This window comes from Gorilla gorilla, chromosome 4 (assembly GCF_029281585.2).
Source record: "Gorilla gorilla gorilla isolate KB3781 chromosome 4, NHGRI_mGorGor1-v2.1_pri, whole genome shotgun sequence".
NCBI classification, from domain to species: Eukaryota; Metazoa; Chordata; class Mammalia; order Primates; family Hominidae; genus Gorilla; species Gorilla gorilla.
The window spans coordinates 138,097,673-138,123,293 of record NC_073228.2 but is presented as its reverse complement, the minus strand read 5'-3'; the positions used below and the strand labels follow the sequence as shown (position 1 = coordinate 138,123,293).

At 40.4% G+C, this 25,621-nt stretch overlaps 1 protein-coding gene across 1 annotated transcript in view; it reads left to right on the top strand.

The window, feature by feature from the left end:
* Positions 1 to 25,621, top strand: part of PPP2CA (protein phosphatase 2 catalytic subunit alpha) — a 32,225-nt gene extending 6,604 nt beyond the window's left edge. Inside the window, exons 2-7 of the mRNA XM_019026824.4 lie at positions 16,228 to 16,437; positions 20,339 to 20,512; positions 21,285 to 21,374; positions 21,863 to 22,024; positions 23,146 to 23,264; positions 24,507 to 25,621. Coding sequence (XP_018882369.1) covers positions 16,228 to 16,437; positions 20,339 to 20,512; positions 21,285 to 21,374; positions 21,863 to 22,024; positions 23,146 to 23,264; positions 24,507 to 24,579 — 828 coding nt within the window. The 3' untranslated portion in view covers positions 24,580 to 25,621. The remainder of the gene's footprint in view (positions 1 to 16,227; positions 16,438 to 20,338; positions 20,513 to 21,284; positions 21,375 to 21,862; positions 22,025 to 23,145; positions 23,265 to 24,506) is intronic.

The following is a 25,621-nucleotide window of genomic DNA, read 5'->3' as shown; positions in this document are numbered from 1 at the left end:
TGTACATTTCATTTTAAAGGGTGTTTGGCTCGTTTCTCTAGAAGTGATTTGAATATTGAGGACAAGCAGGTGGGGGAAGCATGTTACAGAACATTATTTTTATCATACTTTTATAAGATAGTTATTGTTCTCAGTTACAGATGCAAACCAAAGACTCAGAAAGGTAAAGTAACTTGACTAAAGGGGCTAAAAGTGAGATTGCCAAGGCTTGTGGATTCTAAGCCTAATGTTCTGGTATTGCTTCACAGATCCCCTTCTCTTTTCAGAGGTAGTGTTAGTAGTGAAAGATGTAGGTAAATTGGGGCCAAGCTAAATTGGGAAGTCAACACTTTCATAAAATAAAACTTTTTTTTTGAGATAAGGTCTTACTCTTTTGCCCAGTCTGGAGTGCAGTGGCGCAATCTCGGCTCACTGCAACCTCCACCTCCCAGGTTCAAGCAGTTCTCCTGCGTCAGTCTCCCTAGTAGCTGGGATTACAGGTACCCACCACCGTGCCCAGCTGTTTTGTATTTTTAGTAGAGATGGGATTTCACCATGTTGGCCAGGCTAGTCTCGAACTCCTGACCTTCAGTGATCCACCCACCTCAGCCTCCCAAAGTGCTGGGATTACAGGCTTGAGCCAGCGCGCCTGGCCAAAACATTATTTTTATTTTCATTGCTTGAAAGCTTCCTATTCATGTTACATACTGTTGTCCTGCTTTGTCTTGGAAAGAGTAATTATTATTCAGTTTTGGATGTAGCTGACAACATTTGCCCCTCAAATGAGATTGGTGAGATGAAAACCCTAGATAATTTCCCTTGTATTCTCAGTATAAATCATGATCCAGAGACTGAGCTCTAAAGTATTCTAATAAAGTATAACTGACTTTTTATATTGTTTATTGCAACTTATAAAATGCCTCTTTTCAGCAGGGCAAGGTGGCTCACAAGCCTGTAATCCCAGCACTTTGGGAGGCCACGGCAGGCGGATCATGAGGTCAGGAGACCAAGACCAATCCTGGCTAACACGGTGAAGCCCCGTCTCTACTTAAAAATACAAAAAATTAGCTGGGCGTGGTGGCACACACCTGTAGTCTCAGCTACTGGGGAGGCTGAGGCAGGAGAATTGCTTGAACCTGGGAGGCGGAGGTTGCAGTGAACCAAGATTGTGCCACTGCACTCCAGCCTGGGCGACAGAGGGAGACCCCATTCCCCCCGGCCCCCCTGCCCCAAAAAAGCCTCTTTTCATCCTCTTGGCTTCCGCAGTCAAATGTCATGCATGTGTGTATTTGTTTCATGGTCTCCTAGGCAGGAAGCTGTAATGCAGTTAGTTTGGAGTTGACTTCATGAGGAAACAGAAAAGGTGAACATTCCCACTATTCAGAAACACAGGTTCCCCAACCCTCCCTACGTTCTCCACTGGGACCAGAATTGTATGTTTTCAGAAAATTGGCTGTAAGGCTAAGTTGAAGCTCATGTACTGTAGAAAGAATGAAGGACCCTTCAGGAGTATGTGGGATAACATTTGTATTACCAGTCTGGTGTGGCCCTGTTTTATGGCAGCAAATATGTTCCCTATCTCATGGTAAGTCAGGTTTGTCACAGTTACCTGTGAGATAGCCTTTGCTTAGTTTGGAAGGGGTAAGTTAGGAAAACGAAGAGACTGGGTTTGGTGGGGTCTTTTATCAGGGTACTGAGGAGAGAGGCAAAGCTATATGTAACAGGGAGACACTATTTACTCTTTCTACTTTGACCCATTTCTCTTACTTCATTATCATCCTTGCCTGAGAAAGCTGTCAACCTCCACTCATACACAGGCAGATCTGAATTGGATGAGAACCATGACGGAGGAAGATTTTTGTTTTTGTGGGCTTTTTTTTTTTTTTTGAGATAGAGTCTCACAGTCGCCCAGGCTGGAGCGCAGTGGTGTGATCTCGGCTCACTGCACCCTCTGCCTCCCAAGTTCAAGCAGTTCTCCTGCCTCAGCCTCCTAAATAGTTGGGATTATAGGTGTGTGCCACCACACCCAGCTAATTTTTGTATTTTTAGTAGAGACAGGGTTTCACCATGTTGGCCAGGCTGGTCTTGAACTCCTTATGTCAAGTGATGCACCCATCTCAGCCTCCCAAAGTGCTAGGATTACAGGTATGAGCCACTGGCACCAGGCCTGTTTTTGTTTTAAATAGATTTTCTTTTGGCTTCTGGGGCAGAAGTGGTAGACCAGGCTGAAGAAGGGAGAGGTGTCTATTGTCAGTAAATGGCTGAGAGGTGGGGTTTGAAAGAATGGTAAAGAACAACCTGAGATTAACTGCTTTTTTTTTTTTTTTTTTTTTTTTTTTTTGATACGGAGCCTCGCTCTGTTGCCCAGGCCAGAGTACAGTTGCATGATCTCGGCTCACTGCAACCTTTGTCTCCCAGGTTCAAGTGGTTCTCCTGCCTCAGCCTCCTGAGTAGCTGGGATTACAGGCATGTGCCACCATGCCTAGCTAATTTTTTTATTTTTAGTAGAGACAGGGTTTCATCATGTTGGCCAGGCTGGTCTTGAACTGCTGACCTCAAGTGATCCGCCCGCCTCAGCCTCCCAAAGTGCTGAGGTTACAGGTGTGAGCCACTGTGCCCAGCTAACTGCTTAACTTCTTCACAGTGCAGTATTATTGCCTGTTCATTGGTCTGTTGTGGATTGTGGTTTAGAATGGATGAACAAGGCAGTGACACAGATACGTGTATATCTGAATCTGGGTATTTTTTAAACTAAATGTGACCAGTTGGCCAGTCCCTCTTGCACCCTGTGTTGCCACTTCTGCCTTAGTGTAGTCATTTAGTTGCTACTACAGATGGGGATTTTTACCCTGCTGGTGTTGAGGCTGGAAGAAGGTTGCAAACCTTTGTCCTAGATGGGGACAAGAAGTAGAATGGGAGACAAGCAGTAGCATGTGTTTACCTGGCCAAAGGCATGCAAAATGTAGTTCACAGAGGTTATGGAGTGTCATTGATGCTATCGTGTGACAGTGTACATTTGATTTTGGAACCAGTATTTAATAAACCTTCATTGTATGCATTATTGTCACTATTGAGCTTTGTCTAAAAAGCACTACCTTATTGTGTATAAGGATTTCTTAGTTTGGTTTTGCTCTAATTAATAGCACAGTTTTGGATTAGTCAGGAGATTGATTTTATAGTTAATTCTAGATAGGGAATGTTTTAGAATGCTTGTGCCGGTGGTGATCAAGTAACTTATTTTTCTGCCGCTAATCTGTAAATGAGCAATAATGCCCACTATCTATTTCTTTTGGCTGGCTTTACTTAATAAAATAGGCTTAAGACATGCTTTAGGATGGGGTAGAATTCTAGTAATGGAATCAACCTTAAAGACCATCTAGGCTGGCGGGGCGCAGTGGCTCACGCCTGTAATCCCAGCACTTTGGGAGGCTGAGGTGGGTGGATCACGAGGTCAGGAGATGGAGCCCATCCTGGCTAGCACGGTGAAACCCCGTCTCTACTAAAAATACAAAAAATTTAGCCAGGCATGGTGGTGGGCGCCTGTAGTCCCAGCTGCCCGGGAGGCTGAGGCAGGAGAATTGCTTGAACCCAGGAGGCAGAGGTTGCAGTGAGCCAAGATCATGCCCCTGCACTCCAGCCTAAGCGACAGCAAGACTCCATCTTAAAAGAAAAAAAAAAAAAAAAGAAAAAGAAACAACCATCTAGACTAATTCATCTTACACAGATGAGGGAGGAAACTGAGACCCAGAGTGGTTGAATCTTGTTCATGATGTATTATTGTGACAATTTTTTAATAAGTAGATATATAGCAACATTTCTCAGTTGTGTAGTAGATTAAAACTTCTTTTTCTATGCAGGAATGATTGGGAGTGTTTAATTCATTCACATATGTAGGTTAGTTGGTAAAGGTTGAGTTTAGTCTATTGTGCATATGAGACATAGGGCTTTAAGGATCTTTCCTTTTGGTCAGAGGCAAAGGTGATATTGCAGAAACAGATGGGAAAACTCACAAATTTTATGTTTTCTTTTATTACACTTTTAGAATTATCCCTCATTCCCAACATTTTTCTTTTATTTAGGTCCTAAGCCTTAGAGCCAAACAGAAAATACTAGTCACTAGAATATTACCTGGAGGGTTAAACTTTTAAAATATAACCATACTGATTTTAATCAAAGAAGATTGAAATGTTTCGTGAAATATTAGTGGTATCTGTTCAGTGTAGTTAATGAAAGTCAAGTAGTCATGCACCACATAATGACATTTTGGTCAGTGGTGGACTGCATGTGATGGTGGTCTTATGAAATTATAATGGAGCTGAAAAATTCCTATCACCTGGTGACCTTGTAATGTCATAGTGTAACACTTTATATTGTTTATGTTTAGTTATACAAATACTTAACATTATGTTAACAGTTGCCTACAGCATTCAGTACAGTAAATGCTGTACAAGTTTGTAGCCTAGGAGCAATAGGCTATCCAATAGCTTAGGTTCGTAGTAGTCTATACTATCTAGATTTGTGTAAGACCACTCTGTGATGTTCACACAACAACTAAATAATTTGATGTATCCCTGCGATTAAGCAACACATGATTAGTGTGAAGAATGGTTTGATAGTTGAAGGAAATTAACTCAAAACTCATTTGCTTCCAGGGCTAGTAATATGTCCTACATCGTGTATCACCCCATGCCTCAAACTCTAGCCCTGTACACTAACTTATCACAAACCTTGGATTTTTTTGCACAGTTATCAAAATGACATATCAAACCAACCGTACATCTTGACATAAAAACAGTATGAGACAAAATGAAATTCTCTTGGGATATTGAAAAAAATTTTTTTGCCTGTGAATTTAGTAATTTTACTTATTAAGAATTTTCAAATGATTTCAGTTCTTAAACTGAAAAATAAAATTCAAAAATTAATTGCATTTTTTCCAGTGTTTCTTCTATGTCTTTATATTGGTAGAACTGTCCAACTATATGGTAAGGATGTGAAATGTTAAATTTACTTGAACTAGAGTTACAATGAACGTTAGAGTTAATAATCAGACTTCTTTTTTTTTCTTTTTTTGAGAAGGGAGTTTCGCTCTTGCTGCCCAGGCTGGAGTGCAATGGCACGGTCTTGGCTCACCGCCACCTCCACCTTCCAGATTCAAGCAGTTCTCCTGCCCCAGCCTCCTGGGTAGCTGGGATTACAGGCATGCGCCACCACACCCAGCTAATTTTTGTATTATTAGAGGTGGGGTTTCTCTGTGTTGGTCAGGCTGGTCTCAAACTCCCGATCTCAGGTGATCTGCCTGCCTTGGCCTCCCAAAGTGCTGGGATTACAGGCGTGAGCCACTTCGCCCGGCCAATAATCAGACTTTTAGTAGTAAAATTACTTTCAAAAATGGAGATTCCTTTGTCAAATAGTACTATTATTAGTACTAAGATTGTAAAGAGGTTATTTGTGTCTGATTTTGAGTTTGATGCTACAGAGAAGACAGGTTAGGCCAGCATTGACGTTTTTCATCAAGGGCAGAATTGATGATACAGAAACTTGATTTCTGTCTAGGCATGGTGGCTCATACCTATAATCCTGGTGCTTTGGGAGGCGGAGGCTGGAAGCTCACTGGAGACTAGGAGTTTGAGACCAGCTTGGGCAATGTAGTGAGACCACCGTTTCTACAAAACAAAAAACGGGTTTCTTTAGTTAAGTATAAATCATTGATCTGTGATTAATCCAAACACTTTTTCCTCAGTATAGACCTTGGGGTTCTTCAGTGTTTGACTACCTTCTTTTGAAGGAAACCACTTTTTTTTTTTTTTTTTTTTTGAGGCAGTCTCACTCTGTTGCCCAGGCTGGAATGCAGTGGCACAATCTCAGCCCACTGCAACCTCCGCCTCATGGGTTCAAGTGATTCTCCAGCTTCAGCCTCCTGAGTAGCTGGCATTACAGGCATGCACCACCATGCCCAGCTAATTTTTGTATTTTTAGTAGGGGAGGGGGTGTTTCGCCATGTTGCCCAGGCTGGTCTCAAACTCCTGACCTCAAGCGATCCACCCACCCTGGCCTCCCAAAGTGCTAGGATTACAGGCATGATCCACCGTGCCCACCCGAAACCACTTGTAATATACCTTTAGGAAAATGCTTTTAGTTACATCATGATCCCTTTCATGTAGCTAACAACAAAAATGAATATTAACCCCAAATATTGGAACTAGTATTTTGAAGCAAGTTATTTCTTGGTATACTTTAGTGCCAGAATTGGTACTGTTATGTGATTAACTGTTTTTGAGACTAAGAAAATATTTTGCTGGAGATCTGATGAAATTATCTTAAAAATAGTGCTTGGGTGTTTTCCCTGGAGTGTAGTGGCAAGAGTACTCTGTTGTCCATCAGAGCCACTTGCTGCTCTCAGATGGCCTTGCTGTTGAATGGCATAATCTGATTTCGTTGGAGTACCCAAGTCCTAAGACTTGAAGAATAAGGGTTATTATCTCAGTCTCAATCTTTTCTCTGAGATAGCATTTGTTCAGGAAATGTTATCTGTTTTCAATGGTGAAGGGAGTGAGAGTCTGCTTAGGAGTTACTGTATACATTAAACATTGGTGACCGGCTTTTAAAGAATTAGAGGCTAGGCCTGGTGACTTACACCTATAATCCCAGCAGACTGGGAGGCCAGGGCAGGAGGATATCTTGAGCCCGGGAGTTCAAGACCAGCCTAGGCAGCATAGTGAGACCCTGTCTCTACAACAAAATTTTTACTTTTTTATTTTTATTTTTATTTTTTGAGATGGAGTTTTGCTCTGTCACCCAGGCTGGAGTGCAGTGGCATGATCTTGGCTCATTGCAACCTCCACCTCCTGGGTTCAAGTGATTCTCCTGCCTCAGCCTCCTGAGTAGCTGGGACCACAGGCGAGGGCTACCATGTCCAGAATATTTTTGTATTTTTTTTTTTTGGTAGAGATGGGGTTTCACCACTTTGGCCAGGCTGGTCTCAAACTCCTGACCTCAAGTGATCCACCTGCCTCAGCCTTCCGAAGTGCTGGGATTACAGGCGTGAGCCACTGCACCCAGCCCTACGAATAATTTTTAAAAATAAATTAGTTGGGTGTGGTGGCACACCTGTGGTTCCAGCTACTCTGTGAGGCTGAGGCAAGAGGATTGCTTGGGTCCAGGAGATCTAGACTGCAATGAGCTGTGATCATGCTACAGCACTCGAAGCCTGGGGAACAGAGCGAGAACTTGTCTCAAAAAAAAAAAAAAAAAAGTAAATAAATATTAGACACTTCTCAAGCCCTAGGTCCCAGTTGATTGATTTTTTTTTTTTCTTGGATGCAGGATTCCAAAATACTTCAAGGTCATTATTAAACATTTAAAGTTAATGTCATAATGTTAACGATGCAAGTTTAAGATGCTGATATAAAAAGAAGCTTGAGTAGTTGTCGTGTAATCTTAGGATTAAAGTATAGATTTTAAAATGAAAAACTCTTAGAAAATGGCAAGACGTGATAACTTTTCTTAATAATTGTAGGAGAAAAATTACAAAGCAAAAATGGGCATAGAAAATTTCTGGCTATATATTTAAAAAATAAGAGAAACAAAATGCCAAAAAGTTACTTAAAATAAGTTTAAAATAGTTTATACAAATACTTAAGAATATCATCTAGCTCTTAATGATCAGATGTTCAAAAATAGTCATGGACAACTTGTATAAGAGGAGAAATAACTGATGGTAAATAAACATGGAATAAAAAGTTTGTACTCAGAAATGAAAAATGCCAATTAAATTAGTGATATCACATTGTATATCTGAAATAGCTGAGAATGAGTATATTCTTTCATTTATTATTGTATAACAAATTGGCATAATTGAGTTTTATAGTACATATGAAACAAAAAAAGTTAATGCTATTTTGCCCCGTAATCCCACAATTAAAGCTTTTTGAAAGGAAATAATTCAAATGAGCAATAATACTGTACACGTATAGGTCTATTTAGAAGGGCATTATGTAGTTTTAAAAAATCACTATAATGTAGAAATGAGTTAGTATGGAACTTTAGGACACAAAATGAGATGCCAGTCAATTATAAGTAAGAGGTCTGTATGGGTAAAAACTGAAAGGTAATAGAAATGAGAAGAGTTCTGGTTGGTAAGAATAAGATAATTATATATCTTAAAGCTTTCAGTGAAATCTTTTTAATTTTTTTTTTTTAGCCTTTTTTTGTTAGTTTGTTTTGAGAGAGAGTCTTACTGTGTTGCATAGGCTGGAGTGCAGTGGCACGATCTCAGCTCACTGCAACCTCTGCCTCCTGGGTTCCAAAATAATTCTCATGCCACAGCCTCCCAAGTAGCTGGGATTACAGGCCTGTGCCATCTTACCTGGCTGATTTTTGTATTTTTAGTAGAGATGGGGTTTTACCGTGTTGGCCAGGCTGGTCCCAAACTCTTGACCTAAAGTCATCCACCTGCTTTGGCTCCCAAAGTGATAGAATTACAGGCGTGAGCCACTGTGCCTGGGCTTTTCAGCCTTTTTTTAATGCAAAGAATTGTGACATGGTTGTAATCATTTTGTGCTTTTATTTATTTATTTTGAGATGGTGTTGTTGCCCAGGCTGAAGTACAGTGACATCATCATAGTTCACTGGAACCTTGAACTCCTGGGCTCAAGCGATTCTTCTGCCTCAGCCTCCCCAGCAGCTGGGACCACAGAGTGCACCACCATGCCTAGCTAATTTTTATTTTTCGTAGAGACAGGGTCTCGCCACATTGCCCAGGCTGATCTTGAACTCCTGAGCTCAAGCAATCCTCCTGCCACAGCCTTCCAAGTAGCAGGCACTACAGGTGTGTACCACTATGCCCAGCTAATATTTTAATTTTTTTGTAGAGATGGGGTTTTGGTATGTTGCCCAGGCTGAGCAGTAATATTTTGAAAGGAATCTTTTTTTTTTTTTTTTCTGAGCAATAGCTCTCAATAATGCACTTAAAATATTCAGTATACCATGCTGTAAGCAGATGTGCTGTCATCCAGGCTTTGTTGTTCCATTTCTAGAGCACGGGCATAGTAGATTTAGCATAATTCTGAAGTGCTAAAGAATGGCTTAAATGCTTTCAGAATGGTGAATGAGCCTTGGCTTCAACTGAGTCACCACCAGCTACATTAGCCTCTAACAAGAGTCAGCCTGTCCGTTGAGGGTTTGAGGGCAGGCATTGACTTCTCTAGCTAGTAAAGTCCTAGGTGGCATCTTCTTCCACTAGAAGGCTATTTCGTCTACATTGAAAACCTGTTGTTTAGTGCAACCACCTTCATCACTTAGGTAGATCATCTGGGAAACTTGTTGTAGTTTTTATATCGGTACTTGATGCCTCATCTTGCCCTTTTATGTTATGGAAATGGGTTCTTAAATCTCATGAACTAGTCTGCTAGCTTTAAGCTTAACTTCTGCAGCTTCCTCACCTCTATTAGCCTTTATAGAATTGAAGAATTAGGACCTACCTCTGAATTAGGCTTTGGCTTTTAAGTGAATGTTGTGGCTGATTTGATCTATCCAGACCACTAAAACTTTGTCCGTATCAGCAATAAGACTGTTTGGCTTACTTACTATTTGCGTGTTCACTGAAGTAGCATTTCTAATTTCCTTAAAGAACTTTTCCTTTGCATTTATACCTTGGCAGTTTGGTGCAAGAAGCCTACCTTTAGGCCTGTCTCGAGTTTCCATGTGGCCTCTCCTAACTTTAATAATTTCTAACTTTTCATTTAAAGTGAGAGATATGCAACTCTTCCTTTCACTTGAACATTTGGAGGCCATTGTAGGGTTATTAATTGGCCTAATTTCAATATTGTGTCTCAGGGGATAGGGAGGCCCAAGGAGAGGGAGAGACAGAATGACCAGTCAGCAGCAGTAAGAATATATACGACATTTATTAAGTTCATTGTCTTATGGGCACGGTTGGTAGTGCCCCACAGCAATTACAATAGTAACATCAAAGATCACTGATCACATATCACCATAACAGATACAATAGTAATGAAAAAGTTTGAAATAATTTTAGAAGTACCAAGATGTGACACAGAGACAAGAAGTGAGCACATGCTGGTGGGAAAATGGTGCTGATAGACTTGCTCCACACAGGGTTGCCATGAAGCTTTGATTGATTAAAAAAATGCAACATATGCAAAGTGCAGTAAAGAGAAGCACAGTAAAATGAGGCATGCCTGTAGTTACTGTGTGCTCTTAAGGAAATTACTATTACTATTTTTGAGATGGAGTCTCACTGTCACCCAGGCTGGAGTGCAGTGGTGCGGTCTCCGCTCACTGCAACCTCGCCTCCCAGGTTCAAGTGATTCTCCTACCTCAGCCTCCCAAGTAGCTGGGATTACAGGCGCCTGCCACCACGCCTGGCTAATTTTTTTGTATTTTTAGTAGGTATGGGGTTTCACCATGTTGGCCAGGCTGGTTTCGAACTCCCGACCTCAAGTGATTCATCCGCCTTGGCGTCCCATAGTGCTAGGATTACAGGCGTGAGCCACTGCGCTCAGCCAAAAATGATAAATAAGTGGTTAGTGAATCTGTTGTTGGTTCATGTACTTTTAAAAATTGTCTTCCACTGGGCGCACTGGCTTATGCCTGTAATCCCAGCCTTTGGGAGGCCAAGGCGGGTGGATCACCTGAGGTCAGGAGTTCGAGACCAGCCTGGGCAAGATGGTGAAATCCTGTCTCTACTAAAAAAAAAAAAAAAAAAAAAAATTAGCTGGGAGTGGTTTGCATCTGTAATCCCAGCTACTCAAGAGGCTGAGGCAGGAGAATCACTTGAACCTAGGAGGCGGAGGTTGCAGTGAACCGAGATCGCGCCATTGCAGTCCAGCCCGCGCAACAAGAGCGAAACTCTGTCTCAAAAAAAAAAAAAAATTGTCTTCCATGAAAAACAGCATGGATGATTTATGAGGTTTAGTTTAAGCCTGCTTTGTTTGTAATTTCATGTTACTACAGTGGTTATGATGGCCTGTATTCAAGAATGTTGAGTCTGTGGGTCATTTATCTTATAGCTGATTATTTTATAGTGGGTTGGAAATAAGGTTGTGGGATTTCTGAATCCAAACCAGAATGCTGAGAGGACATTGGTAATAAGATAGTGTCCTCAGTGGTGCATGCCTGCAGTCCCAGCTACTCGGGAGACTAAGGTGGGAGGATTACTTGAGCTTGGGAGATCAAGGCTGCAGTGAGCCGTGATGGTGCCGCACTGCAGCCTGGACAACAGAGCAAGACCTTGTCTCAAAAAAAAAGATTTTAAAAAGTATCCCCAAAGATTGCTTTTCTTCAAGTTAATCTGCAAATTTTTGGATTCTAGGACAGTATGAGGTGTTAACTTCCTACAGTTACTTGTGATAAGGTCTTACTAAGAGAATAGCCTCATTCCAGTTTTAACCTTGTTCTTGGAAGTTTATACCGAATTTTTGTTTGCTTGAAATTCATTCATTTCAGTCTATACCATTTGACTGAATTTCAGAAGGGTTCTGATAAATCAAAACCAGTGTGGTACTAATTACATTCTTTTTTTTCTTTTTTGAGATGGAGTCTCGCTTTGTCACCTAGGCTGTAGTGCAGTGGCATGATCTTGGCCCATTGGGTTCAAATGATGCCCCTGCCTCAGCCTCCTGAGTAGCTAGGATTACAAGTGTGTGCCACCATTCCTGGCTTTTTAGTAGAGCTGAGGTTTCACTATGTTGGTCAGGCTGGTCTCAAGCTCTTGACCTCAAATGATCCGCCTGCCTTGGCCTCCCAAAGTGCTGGGATTACAGGCATGAGCCACTGTGCTCGGCCCTAATTACATTCTTTTAAAAACTTTATCTTAATTTTTTTCCAAGATGTTGACCATATTAGCTAAGAAATTTGAGGTCCTGGAAAAATGTTTTAGGGGAAGCAAAAGGTTTGGTACGCGTGTTTTGCTTTTGCTTGTCTTTCAGTTCTTAATTCAGGTGATATGAGACTTTACAGAAGTCAAAATGCCAGAGTAAAAAGGTGGTTATTAAAAATAAAAAACCTCAAATGTCAAAATTAAGTTACTTAAAGGTCTGGTTCTACCATTTACTTTGAGTATTAAACTAGACAGTTGAGGTTGTATAACCATCTTTGAAAATGATGGTTGCTAAAGGTCTGGAGGCTCTGGAGGTGATCCATAAAGCCGCTCTTATTAGGTGCTTTCAGGATTTATAAGGCCTAAGTCCTTGTGATAGCACAGCTTATCTTTATTTTATTTTTAGTTTTTTTTTTTGAGATGGCTGTCTACCAGGCTGGAGTACAGTGGTATGATCACGGCTCACTGCATCCTTGACCCTCCTGGGGTCAAGTGATCATGGCTGACTGCATCCTTGAACTTCTGGGCTCAAGCGATTCTCCTAGCTCAGCCTTTTGGGTACCTAAAACTGCAGGTGTGTGCCACCACAGATGGCTAATTTTTTATTTTATTTTCTATAGAGAGGGGTCTCAATATGTTGTTGCCCAGGCTGGTCTCTGAACTCCTGAGCATCCTCCCGCTTTTACCTTCCAAAGTGTTGGGATTACAGGCATGAGCCGCTGCACTCGCCAAAATGATCTTTTTTTTTTGGACAGAGTCTTGCTCTGTCACTCTGGCTGTAGTGCAGTGGAGTGATCTTGGCTCACTGCAACCTCCGCCTCCCAGGTTCAAGCTATTCTCATGCCTCAGCTTCCCAAGTAGCTGAGATTACGGGCATACACCACAACACCCAGCTGTTTTGTGTTTTTAGTAGAGACGGGGTTTTACCATGTTGGCCAGGCTGGTCTGGAGCTCCTGACCTCAAGTGATCCACTCGCCTCAGCCTCGCAAAGTATTGGGATTTGGGATTACAGGCGTGAGCCACCGCACCCAGCCCAAAATGATCTTTTATATGAATATCTGTAGCTTTTATTGTTCTACTGTTCTGGTGTAGTCTGTTTTATTTTAACTATCTGAGAGCTGGTAAGTTGAGACCAAAACAACAACAACAACAACAAAACAACCAAAATCATGCTTAAAACTGGTTCTTTCCAAGGTTGCATTTTTGTTAAGATCTACTTAATAGTTGATTGGGTGATTTTTTTTTTTCTTTCTCCGCTCTGAGGGATGGTTGCTTCTACTGTATACCACTGTTATCGCCAGTATTTAATTATATTTGTTCTGGTCTGTGAAGTTTGGTAGGAAGGGAAGAAAGAGCTCTGGTTGGCTTTTCTAGATTCACAAGTTAGAAATTTCACGTAAGAGTTAACTGTTCTTTTTATTTTAAAGGACAATTCGATAATGTCAACATTTAAAAACCAAACTACTAGATACACTAGTTAAGTTCACTTCATAGTATCTTCTCTCAGGAAATGTGCCTGCATATGTATACAGAGGAGAAAATACGAGGCTATATATTGCTGTAGTTTCACACCCCTCTGCCATTGTAATTGGTCAGGGGAATACTCTGCCTCCACTATGAGAAAATAACCAGCTGTCTCAATAAATGTTATGTATTATTATATATTGTTAGAAAAGCAGGCTGCTGAACAATATTGTTTCTAGTTTAAAAATGCAAAGGAAAACTATTGTTTCTGTAGACATACAGTAGGTGTGTAAACTTTGTAAACAAAGTTTTAAAGGATAAACAGACAGTCCCCAATTTTTCGACTTAATGATGGTGTGAAAATGATAGATATTCAATATACCCCTTAGTTTATGATGGGACTACATCCAGATAAATGTATCATAACTTGAAAACATTGTCAGCTGAAAACACACTGTTGACTCGATTATATTTACGATAGGATTATCTGGATGCAGCTGTGTTACAAATTGAGGAGCATCTGTACATCAAAATTTTATTGGTAACTTTGCCCAAAGGGGGTGGGATTGTGTAGGGTGCTCAAAGGGAACATTTCATTTTATCTGTGCTGAAATTTTTTACAAGAATGTATTACTAATTTGTATAGTTTAAAAAATAGATAACACTGTTTATTGGTGTGATTTGCCTAAATTGAAATAAAAGCAACAAATAGCATTTAGACTTAATTTTCCTTCATGATTTGAATAGAAATTTTGAGTCAGTTGTAGGTAAGGAACTTCAGGCAGTCCTGAAAGTCAACTTTTTATTATTAATACAGAGAATAGCTTTGCAGATAAACAGATATTCACAGAAGTATATTAACATTTAACTTCTGATAGATTTAAATGTGAAAATTACATCATGGCAAGATTTACATGGTATGTAACCATCTGTTTTCTTATGTCGTGCCCTTTTAAAACTTCTGAATAACTTTTGCAAGTTTCTTCTCAGTGTAGGACTTATTTCATTTAGTTATTTTCATTAATATAGGTGTTAAAAAAACACTAGATGTGGTATTAATGCCAGACAGACTTGGTAATGGAATAAGCCTAGTGAATTTGTGTTTTTTAGTGATAGTAAATGGGAAGTTGGAATTACCCTGCAGAGAAAAATTTCAAAATGAAGTAGGATTTGATAATAATGGGTTGTACATATTTCTTAATAGATATCTCAGGCCTGTATAGTGGCTAACGCCTATAATTCAGCACTTTGGGAGGCAGAGGTGGGCAAATCATTTAAGCTCAGGAGTTTGAGGCCAGCCTGGACAACATGGTGAAACCTCACCTCTACAAAAAGTACAAAATAGGCATAGTGGTGCACACCTGTGGTCGCAATTGTTCATGGAGACTGAGGCAGGAGGATCGTTTGAACCTGGGAGGTGGAGGTTATAGTGAGCCGAGATCATGCCACTGTACTCCAGGCTGGTCTAGAACTCCTGGGGTCAAGCCATCCACCCGCCTTAGTGTCCCAAAGTGCAGTGGTTCTTAAACTTGGTTGCACACTGGGAAAAGGAGGGGTGGGGGTGCTTAAAAATTATTGATGGCTTGATTCCACTCTCCAGAATTCTGACTTTATTAGGGGAAGGAATGGGCATCGGTGTTTTTGTTTTTGTTTTGAGACAGAGCCTTGGTCTGTCACCCAGGCTGGAGTGCAGTGATGCGATCTTGGCTCACGGCAACCTCCACCTCCCAAGTTTAAGCAATTCTCCTGCCTCAGCCTCCCAAGTAGCTGGTACTACAGTCATGCACCACCATGCCTAGCTAATTTTTTTTATTTTTAGTGGAGACAGGGTTTCGCCATGATGGCCAGGCTGGCCTCAAACTCCTGACCTCAAGTGATTGGCCCGCCTTGGCCTCCCAAAGTGCTGGGATTATAGGTGTGAGCCACCGCGCCTGGCTGGGCATTGGGATTTTTAATGTGCAGCTAAGATTGCATACCAATGCTTTGAACCCAGTCCTTGTCATCTGTGGTTGTCATGGCTCATTAGCAACAATTCTCTGGTAATTTGTTTTGGTATCTTATGTAAAGTGGTCTCTCCCGGTTTCCCTCTCCCTTTCCTTTGTGACACTTAACACAGTGTACTTTTGGCTTGGTTACTTGTTTGTGGTCCTTCTCCCCTCTACGGTAGTGGGAATGAGCCATCTTGTTCACCACTATATGTCCAGTTGCTAGCATGGGGCTGGTACATAGTAGTCACTCAGATGGTTGAGCAAATGATTTTCTCACAGGTATGAGCCACAGTGCTTGGCCAAAAACATGTTTTTAAAAAGTCAAACAGGGCTGAGGTGAGGTGGCTTATGCATGTAATCCCAGCCCTTGGGAGGATGAGGCTGGAGGATCAAGTGAGACCCCGTCTCTACAAAAAAGTTTGTGAAAATTAGCCAGCCATGGTGGCGTGTGCCTGTGGTCCCCACTACTGAGGTGGGAAGATTCCTGAGCCAAGAAGATCCAGGCTACAGTGAGCTATGATCATACTACTGCACTCCAGCCTGGGTGACAAAATGAGACCCTGTCTCAAAAAAAGAAAAAAAAGAGAATCTTTGAGTGCTGCATTGTAGTTAGAACTCTGAAGGGAAGGAAGTAGATACCTGAATGTCCTGTTCCATTTTCATTGGTTTTATGTGACAGCTAACAATTAGTATTTAATTAGATGGCTATTTGATAGGTTTTTAAAAAACTCCTGGTATTGATGATAGGAATGCATATTTTTTCCCTAGGTAACAGGGTGAGATAGCTAATGGATTATAATCATATCTCACTTATTTTAATGGGATCATAAATGCCTGCAATTTTATCTTAGACTGAGTCTGCCCCTTAAGCTACATTAAGTGTAGGTAAACAAATCTTTGTTAATATTGTTTAATGCCAAATGTATTGCCTTATTTTTGTCTCCCATCTGTAGGCTAAAGAAATCCTGACAAAAGAATCCAACGTGCAAGAGGTTCGATGTCCAGTTACTGTCTGTGGAGATGTGCATGGGCAATTTCATGATCTCATGGAACTGTTTAGAATTGGTGGCAAATCACCAGATACAAATTACTTGTTTATGGGAGATTATGTTGACAGAGGATATTATTCAGTTGAAACAGTTACACTGCTTGTAGCTCTTAAGGTAATTTCAATTTTATGTTGGGGCATGTTGAAATGGGTAAGACAGTCCTCTTGAAAGTTTTTTTTCCCCCAATTGTTTTCTCTATCTGAATGTTAAAACAAAATTCCACATTTAGGAATGCATATGTTCAGGTTTTGAACTTAAAAATCATAGGCGTCTGCGTTCTGAGTAAGGGGATGGTACAGAATCAAAACAAAAGGAAGAGAATGAATGCCTCAGTCAGATTGTTTGAAAAAAATAGGCTGGGCGTGATGGCTTATGCCTGTAATCCCAGCACTTTGGGACGCTGAGGTAGGCAGATCACCTGAGGTCAGGAGTTTGAGACCAGCCTGGAGAACATGGTGAAGCCCCATCTCTACTAAAAGTACAAAAAACTAGCCGGGGGTGGTGGCGGGTGCCTGTAATCCCAGCTACTCTGGAGCCTGAGGCAGGAGAATTGCTTGAACCTGGGAGGCGGAGGTTGCAGTGAGCTGAGATTGCGCCACTGCACGCCAGCCTGGACAACAGAGCGAGACTGTCTCAGAAAAAAAAAGGGAAAAGAAAAATGTTAGAGGGCTGGTCAAATAGATATTTTAGTTCAGTAAATTGGGGTATGGAGAGATAATATAATTAGGTTTGTGTTTTTAGATACTTTTGAAGTATTATAAATATATAAACATACCAAATGTCAAAATGTTTAAATCAGCTGGTCACGGTGGCTCGTGGCTATAATCCCAGCACTTTGGGAGGACAGGACAAAGTGGGCATATTGCTTGAGTCCAAGAGTTTGAGACCAGCCTGGGCAACATAGTGAGACCTCGTCTACAAAAAAATAATAATAATTAACCGAGTGTGGTGGCACAGGCCTGTAGTCCCAGCTACTCAGGCTGAGGTGGGCAGAGTTGCTTGAGCCCAGGAGGTCGTGGCTGCAATGAGACTTGATCTCGCCACCCTACACTCTAGCTTGGGGAACAGTGAGACCCTGTCTCAAAAATATATATATATATATATCGAGGAAGAAGTTCAAGAAAAAAAAGAATTTTTCTGAGAAAGAAATTCAAGAAAACATTTGCTGTAAATATTTAACAGAATATTATGTACATAACATACATTATGTATGTACATATGGTTTAGCTCAGTTGAATAGTTTCCAGCCATTAACCATGACAGTAATAATCTAGAATAGGCTGGGTGCAGTGGTTCACGCCTGTTACCTCAACACTTTGGGAGGCTGGGGAAGGCGGGAAGGATCACTTGGGTCCAGGAGTTTAAGAACAGCCTAGTCAACATAAACCCCATCTCTACAAAAAGTTAAAAAAAATAGCCAGGTGCAGTGGTGCACGCTTGTAGTCTCAGCTACTCAGGAAGCTGAGGTGGGAGGATCATTTGAACCTGGGAGGTCAAGGCTACAGTGAGCCATGATGCACCACTGCACTCCAGCCGTGTGACAGAGCAAGACTCCTGTGTCTTTAAAAAACAAAAATCTAGAATGGTAGAAATGATAACTGAAAAAAGCAAGTTCCAAAATTACATGCATTACATGCCAGTTGTAGCTTTGCGAAGTGTACCGATGGTGATCTGAACATGAAGCAAAAGATGGTAAAGAGCTGTTAGGGTGGCAGGCTTCCGCCTTTCCCTTTAAATAAATTGTTTGACTTTACCCAAAAATCTTGGGGAGGTTTTTTTCTCCCTAGGCAACAGACTGATTTTTATTATTAAAGAATATTCAAAATGATAAATGGCTGTCACAGACTTTCCTAATATTAGAGAAGCAGTGAGATGTGGTTTTAGCGTGAGCTGAATTTTCTTGATTAATATCTGAATTGTGTAAAGTCCTACGAAATATTTTTGGAGATCGTTATTTTCTGCATCTGTAAAATGAAGGAGTTGGACTAGATGGTGGAAGGTTTCTGCGGTGACTCCAAATACCATGAAAAGAGCTAACCTGTGCTAAAAACCCAGGATGAATCCCAGTGCTCAAAGAGGAATGAATGTGCTACCTTTAAGAGTATGCAAGCAGCCTGGGCAACCTAGTGAGACCCCATCTCTTCAGAAAACAATTTTAGCCTGACATGGTGACATGTGCTGTAGTCCTAGCCACTCTGGAGGCTGAGGTGGGAGGATTGCTTGAGCCTAGGAATTTGAGGCTGCGGTGAGCTACTCCACTGCATTTGAGCCTGGGCGACAGAGTGAGACCCTATCTGGGGGGAAAAAACTTACTCATGGAGGTTAATGGGCTGAATTGTAGCCCCCAAAATTCATTTGTCTAAGTCCTAACCCACAGCACCTCAGAATGTGACTGTATTTGGACAGGTAATTAAGGTAAAGTGGGGTCACATGGTTGGACCCTAATCCAGTGTAAGTGGTATCCTTATTAGAGATTAGGACACAGATGGGGAGAAGATAAGACAGATGGAGAAGATGAGCATCCATAAATCAAGGAGAGAGGCCATCAGAAGAAACCAACTGTGCTGACACCTTGATCTTGGACTTCTGCCTCTGGAACAGTGAGGAAGTAAATTTCTGTTGTTTAAGCCACCTATTCTGTGATGCTTTGTTGTGGCAGCCTTAGCAAAAGAATACCGGGGGAAAGGATGTTTCTTTCAGTAAATGGTGCTGAAGCAAATGGATCAGAATGTATCATAGAACTAAATGTAAGAGCTAAAGCTACAAAACTTCTAGAATAAATCAGAAAATCTTTGTCAGGTTAGGTAAAGATTCTTAGATATAACAAAAGCACAATCCATAAAAAATTGAAAAATTGGACTTTATCAAAATTAAGATGTTTTTTCAAAAGATGACACCAGAAAAAAAGTACTTGTATTCAGATATTTTTAAAAAAAAAAACTTTTACAGCTCAATAACAAGACAGATAATTATAAAATGGGCAAAATATTTGAATAGATATTTTACCCAAGAAGATGATACATGAGTGGTCAGTGAGCACATGAAAAGATGCTTGATATCAATTGTAATCAGGGAAATGCAAATTAAAGTAACTGAGGTACTACTTCACATCTATTAGAATGGTTGTAATCAGTAAGGTTGATAATACCAAGTGTTGGTTAATACCGGAGATTAAACTCTTCATGCATTGCTGGTGGGAATATAACATGGTCTAGCTACTTTGAAAAACAGTTTGACTGTTTCTCAAAAAGTTAAACGTTACCAGGTGATCCAACAATTGTATTCTTAGGAATCTTCCTAAAAGAAATGAAAGCATATGTCCACAGAAAAACTTCCATGTATATGATTATAGCAACATTATTCATAGTAGCCAAAAACCTCAGTAAGATAATTGCCAATTCATCTTAACTGTGAATAGAGAAACAAAAAATGGTATAGCCATACAGTGAAGGACTGTGCAACTATGAAAAGGAACAAACCACTGATCTATGCCAGAACATGGGTGAGCCTCAAAAATATTCTAAGCGATATTTAGCCAAAAGACTACATTTTGTATTCCATTTATATGACATTTCTAGAAAAGACAAACTCAAGACAGAAAGTAAATCAGTGGTTGCCAGGAGCTGGAGTGGGAGTGGAGAGTGACTGCAGGAGGGATCTTTTTGGGATAATGGAAAGGTTCTAAAACTGGATTGTGGTGATTGTTGCATAACTATAAATTTGTGAAAAATTACTGAACCGTAAAGTAATTTATGGGGTTTTATAGCCCATTGATTTATGTTTGGTATAAAGTTGGTGGTAGAGGGAGTTTGATTTTAGTTGAGATGAGGTGGGCAAACACCCCATGGGCATTTAAAAATTTTGTAAAGCTGTGGTTTTGGTTCAGTATGATATGAGGATGTGTGCTGTTTTTTCAACAAAATTGTAACTGCATTTTTTTCTATAGAAAGTTTCTTGAATTTTCATTGGTTTTTGAAAGAGCTAGTTGTTTATGTTTTGCATTTTATTGTTTTAGGTTCGTTACCGTGAACGCATCACCATTCTTCGAGGGAATCATGAGAGCAGACAGATCACACAAGTTTATGGTTTCTATGATGAATGTTTAAGAAAATATGGAAATGCAAATGTTTGGAAATATTTTACAGATCTTTTTGACTATCTTCCTCTCACTGCCTTGGTGGATGGGCAGGTATGTGGATCTAAAACTCATCGCTGATTATTTCAGAGAATCTGCTTTCTTTAGTGTTCAGGTGCTCATGACTCTTTCCACTCTTAACACCCCTTTGGGGATATTTTTTAATAGATATTGATAGCATTCATTCAAACTTAAAAAAATTTAATTTGACAAATGTGTCCAACTCTTTTAAGTGCATTATTCTTTATATCAGGCACTGAACTGTATGGTGGGATCACAGGGGTGGGTGATGTAGCCCATTTACCCTCTCAGACTGTTTTTGGACAAGTCTGGGAGATGTAAGGAGCTAATTATTGGCCTAGGTAGATGTGCACACATAAGAACTTACAATAAAATTTTTTGAGTATGAAGATACTAGTCTCTGGCAGAGGGCAGGAGTGATATCCAAGAAGTTTTCTCAAAGGAGCTGTTTGAAGTGGAGTCTGGTTGTGACAGCGATGGTCTATTAGGAAGAACAGGAGTGTACTCAATAGTTCAGAGTGGCCTGGAGCAAAGATGAACCCTGCAAAGTCAAGTCTCATTCAGGCAGAGCACAGAAACACCAGAGGGGCCAAGTGATGGGGGTGCCCAGCTCATTTTTTAAAATTTTTGTAGAGACACAGGGTCTTGCTCTGTTGCTCAGGTTGGTCTCAAACTCCTGGCCTCAAGCAGCCCTCCTGCCTCAGCTTCCCAAAGTGCTGGGGTTACAGGCATGAGCCACTGTGCCCAGCCAAGAATGTTTACAAATTTTTTAGGTGAGGTTAACCTTTTAAACCACTCTTTTCAGATCTTCTGTCTACATGGTGGTCTCTCACCATCTATAGATACACTGGATCATATCAGAGCACTTGATCGCCTACAAGAAGTTCCCCATGAGGTATGACTTTTATTTGATAAAATTCTTTCAGAAAACTTACTAGGGAGTGGAGAAGTTTAATTGTAAGTTCATTAGATGTATTCTCTCATATAATTCTCAAAAACAACTTGAAGTGTGAGCACTCTTGTCTGCCCTGTTGTTCAAAAGAAGCTGACATTAAGAAACCTGCCAAGATCACAACAGCTGTGAAGCTGGGCTTATTCGGACCTGGGTTGTCTGTCTTAGACTCTGAAATTTGCATAATATAGGCAGATTAATTAGGGCATGTTGCTGCTGGGTCCCATGGATGTCAGCTGTGTCTCATAAAGTCTGCTGGAAAATACATCTTATTTGATGCAGATGTTTGACTTCAACTGCACAGTCTATTAGCACTGTCCACAAACATCACTCAAAAAGGGTGACTTAGGGTGCTGCTTCTGATGAATTACTCAAATAATGTGTTAACCATGTTTGTAAAAGGCATTTTATAACTTGAAGTTATTTTTTAGGGTCCGATGTGTGACTTGCTGTGGTCAGATCCAGATGACCGTGGTGGTTGGGGTATATCTCCTCGAGGAGCTGGTTACACCTTTGGGCAAGATATTTCTGAGACATTTAATCATGCCAATGGCCTCACGTTGGTGTCTAGAGCTCACCAGCTAGTGATGGAGGTATGCTGTGTTCTCTGAAATATGACTTGTTTTTTTAGTAAACTTAAGAAGATATTAGGGAGTTTTAAATTAATGACATTTGTGAGAAATTCCATCTATTCCTTCTGATGAGTTTATCATTATAGCCTGAGCCTTTTCAGTAGATGCACACTACTAGAATTAAAAGCTCAAGCTTTTGATTACAATGAATCCATTAACATGTTTTCAGAGAAATCTGAATGACTAGGAAGTACTTGAGATTTAAGAGTGGGAAAGTAAGATATAGGGAGTTGGTGTGCGTGTATGATATTTTATGATCCCAATGTTATTTCATATATTTAACGTATGTATGTAGGAGAGACTGGAAAGAAATACACAAAAATGTTTTAAGTGGTCCTTTGGATGGTAGGATTACAGGTGATTTGAAAGAAGGGAAAGAGGCAAAGGTTCTTGACATGGCACACTGATTAGAATATTTTTAAAATAAGGTCCTAATTAGATTAATACTAGTACAACTCTGTGGTTATCAATAAAATCTGACTTTGCTAAAGGTAAAGAAATTTGTGAACAATACTAAACAAAAAGTAACAAAAGTAGCTCATGCATTCAGGTGGATGGACTTTGAGGAAATGAGGCTGGAGATCCTAGAGGCATATTGCATTTGTTCCTGGGCAGTGAACAACTTACAGGCCTTTACCTGTGACTGACAAAATTGGTAAGGTTCTGGTCTCCAGGATTAAGTATCCACTTCTCTAGGGAATGGCCACTTAAATACTTATTCTTAAATCATGTTTTAAGGCCACTGCAATAGAAGAGGCTAATGAGACACTGTCATTTACAGCAAGGCAGATACATGAGAAGCATTTCATTCTTTGGTGGTTGCTGCTGTTTGTTAAAGCCTTTTTTTTTAAGTACTAAAAAAAAACAAGTTTTGTAATTAGGGGGAAAATAAATACATGTGTACCTTACAGGTTGTATAAAGTACAGGAGATTATTAAGTCATCCAGAAAAAAAGCATTAACATTTCTTAAGCCCCTTTGGCAGGGGTGGGAATGAGTAGAGATTTTTTTCTCTCTTGAGTGAAGTAACATTTAGTTGAATTGAGGGAGTAAAGTAAGATTTTTGTCTCCTTTTCCTTGCAGGGATATAACTGGTGCCATGACCGGAATGTAGTAACGATTTTCAGTGCTCCAAACTATTGTTATCGTTGTGGTAACCAAGCTGCAATCATGGAACTTGACGATACTCTAAAATACTCTTTGTAAGTAATTCTACCTGAACATTTTCTTGCATTACTGAATATGTAGGGTTTTGGTTTATTTATTTTGAGAGAGAGGGTGTCACTATATTGCCCAGTCTTGTCTCGAACTCCTAGGCTGAAGTGATCCTTTCACCTTGGCCTCCTAGAGTGTTGGGGTTACAAGTATAAGATACAGTGCCCAGCCTGAATACATAGTTTAAATGTGAGGTTTAAGAGTTTAAGGGGGCCAGGCGCGGTGGCTCACGCCTGTAATCGCAGTACTTTGGAAGGCTCAGGTGGGTGGATCACCTGAGATCAGGAGTTCGAGACAAGCCTGACCAACATGGTGAAACCCCTTCTCTACTAAAAATACAAAAATTAGCCCAGCATGGTGGCGCCTGCCTGTAATCCCAGCTACTCAGGAGGCTGAGGCAGGAGAATGGCATGAATCCGGGAGGCAGAGGTTGCAGTGAGCCAAGATCGCGCCACTGCACTCCAGCCTGGGCAACAGCGAGACTTCGTCTCAAAAAAGTGTTTATTAAGGGATTATGCTATGTCAGATTCCAACTTTTATTTTTAAGTTTTGTTTTTTTTTTAATAGATCTACATTGAAACACACCAACAGGAACTTATTATATATAGATCTTCGTAGGAATTACTAGGTTTTTCACTTTTAAAACCATGTTTTGTGTTTTTTTGTTGTTTGTTTGTTTGTTTTTTGAGATGGAGTCTCACTCTGTCACCCAGGCTGGAGTGCAGTGGTGCGATCTTGGCTCACTGCAAGCTCTGCCTCCCGGGTTCACACCATTCTCCTGCCTCAGCCTCCCGAGTAGCTGGGATTACAGGCGTCCGCCACCACGCCCGGCTAATTTTTTTGTATTTTTTTAGTAGATATGGGGTTTCACCGTGTTAGCCAGGATGGTCTTGATCTCCTGACCTCGTGATCCGCCCGCCTCAGCCTCCCAGAGTGCTGGGATTACAGGCGTGAGCCACTGCGCCCGGCCAACCATGTTTTGTTTTGTTTGAAATTTCAGTCAAGGTAAAAACCATGTTTTCATAAAAGCATAGTCTCTGTGGCTGAAGTTGCCTTGACTCTTTCAAGGGGAGTACAGTTAACAGACCATTATCATTAAGGTTCTGTTACATTAAGACAAGCCAAAATTGAATAGGAAGTGTAAAGTTTGGAAGACTCACGTTCTTGATTTTGATTGTCAGTACATGGAGGTCGTGGAACATAAACCATCAATCTGTCTTGTTTTTCAGCTTGCAGTTTGACCCAGCACCTCGTAGAGGCGAGCCACATGTTACTCGTCGTACCCCAGACTACTTCCTGTAATGAAATTTTAAACTTGTACAGTATTGCCATGAACCATATATCGACCTAATGGAAATGGGAAGAGCAACAGTAACTCCAAAGTGTCAGAAAATAGTTAACATTCAAAAAACTTGTTTTCACATGGACCAAAAGATGTGCCATATAAAAATACAAAGCCTCTTGTCATCAACAGCCGTGACCACTTTAGAATGAACCAGTTCATTGCATGCTGAAGCGACATTGTTGGTCAAGAAACCAGTTTCTGGCATAGCGCTATTTGTAGTTACTTTTGCTTTCTCTGAGAGACTGCAGATAATAAGATGTAAACATTAACACCTCGTGAATACAATTTAACTTCCATTTAGCTATAGCTTTACTCAGCATGACTGTAGATAAGGATAGCAGCAAACAATCATTGGAGCTTAATGAACATTTTTAAAAATAAGTACCAAGGCCTCCCTTCTACTTGTGAGTTTTGAAATTGTTCTTTTTATTTTCAGGGATACCGTTTAATTTAATTATATGATTTGTCTGCACTCAGTTTATTCCCTACTCAAATCTCAGCCCCATGTTGTTCTTTGTTATTGTCAGAACCTGGTGAGTTGTTTTGAACAGAACTGTTTTTTCCCCTTCCTGTAAGACGATGTGACTGCACAAGAGCACTGCAGTGTTTTTCATAATAAACTTGTGAACTAAGAACTGAGAAGGTCAAATTTTAATTGTATCAATGGGCAAGACTGGTGCTGTTTATTAAAAAAGTTAATTGAGTAAATTTTAGAATTTGTAGACTTGTAGGTAAAATAAAAATCAAGGGCACTACATAACCTCTCTGGTAACTCCTTGACATTCTTCAGATTAACTTCAGGATTTATTTGTATTTCACAATTACAATTTGTCACATTGTTGGTGTGCACTTTGTGGGTTCTTCCTGCATATTGTTTGTAAGAAAGGAAATCTGTGCTGCTTCAGTAAGACTTAATTGTAAAACCATATAACTTGAGATTTAAGTCTTTGGGTTTTGTTTTAATAAAACAGCATGTTTTCAGGTAGAGCTTAAACTAAA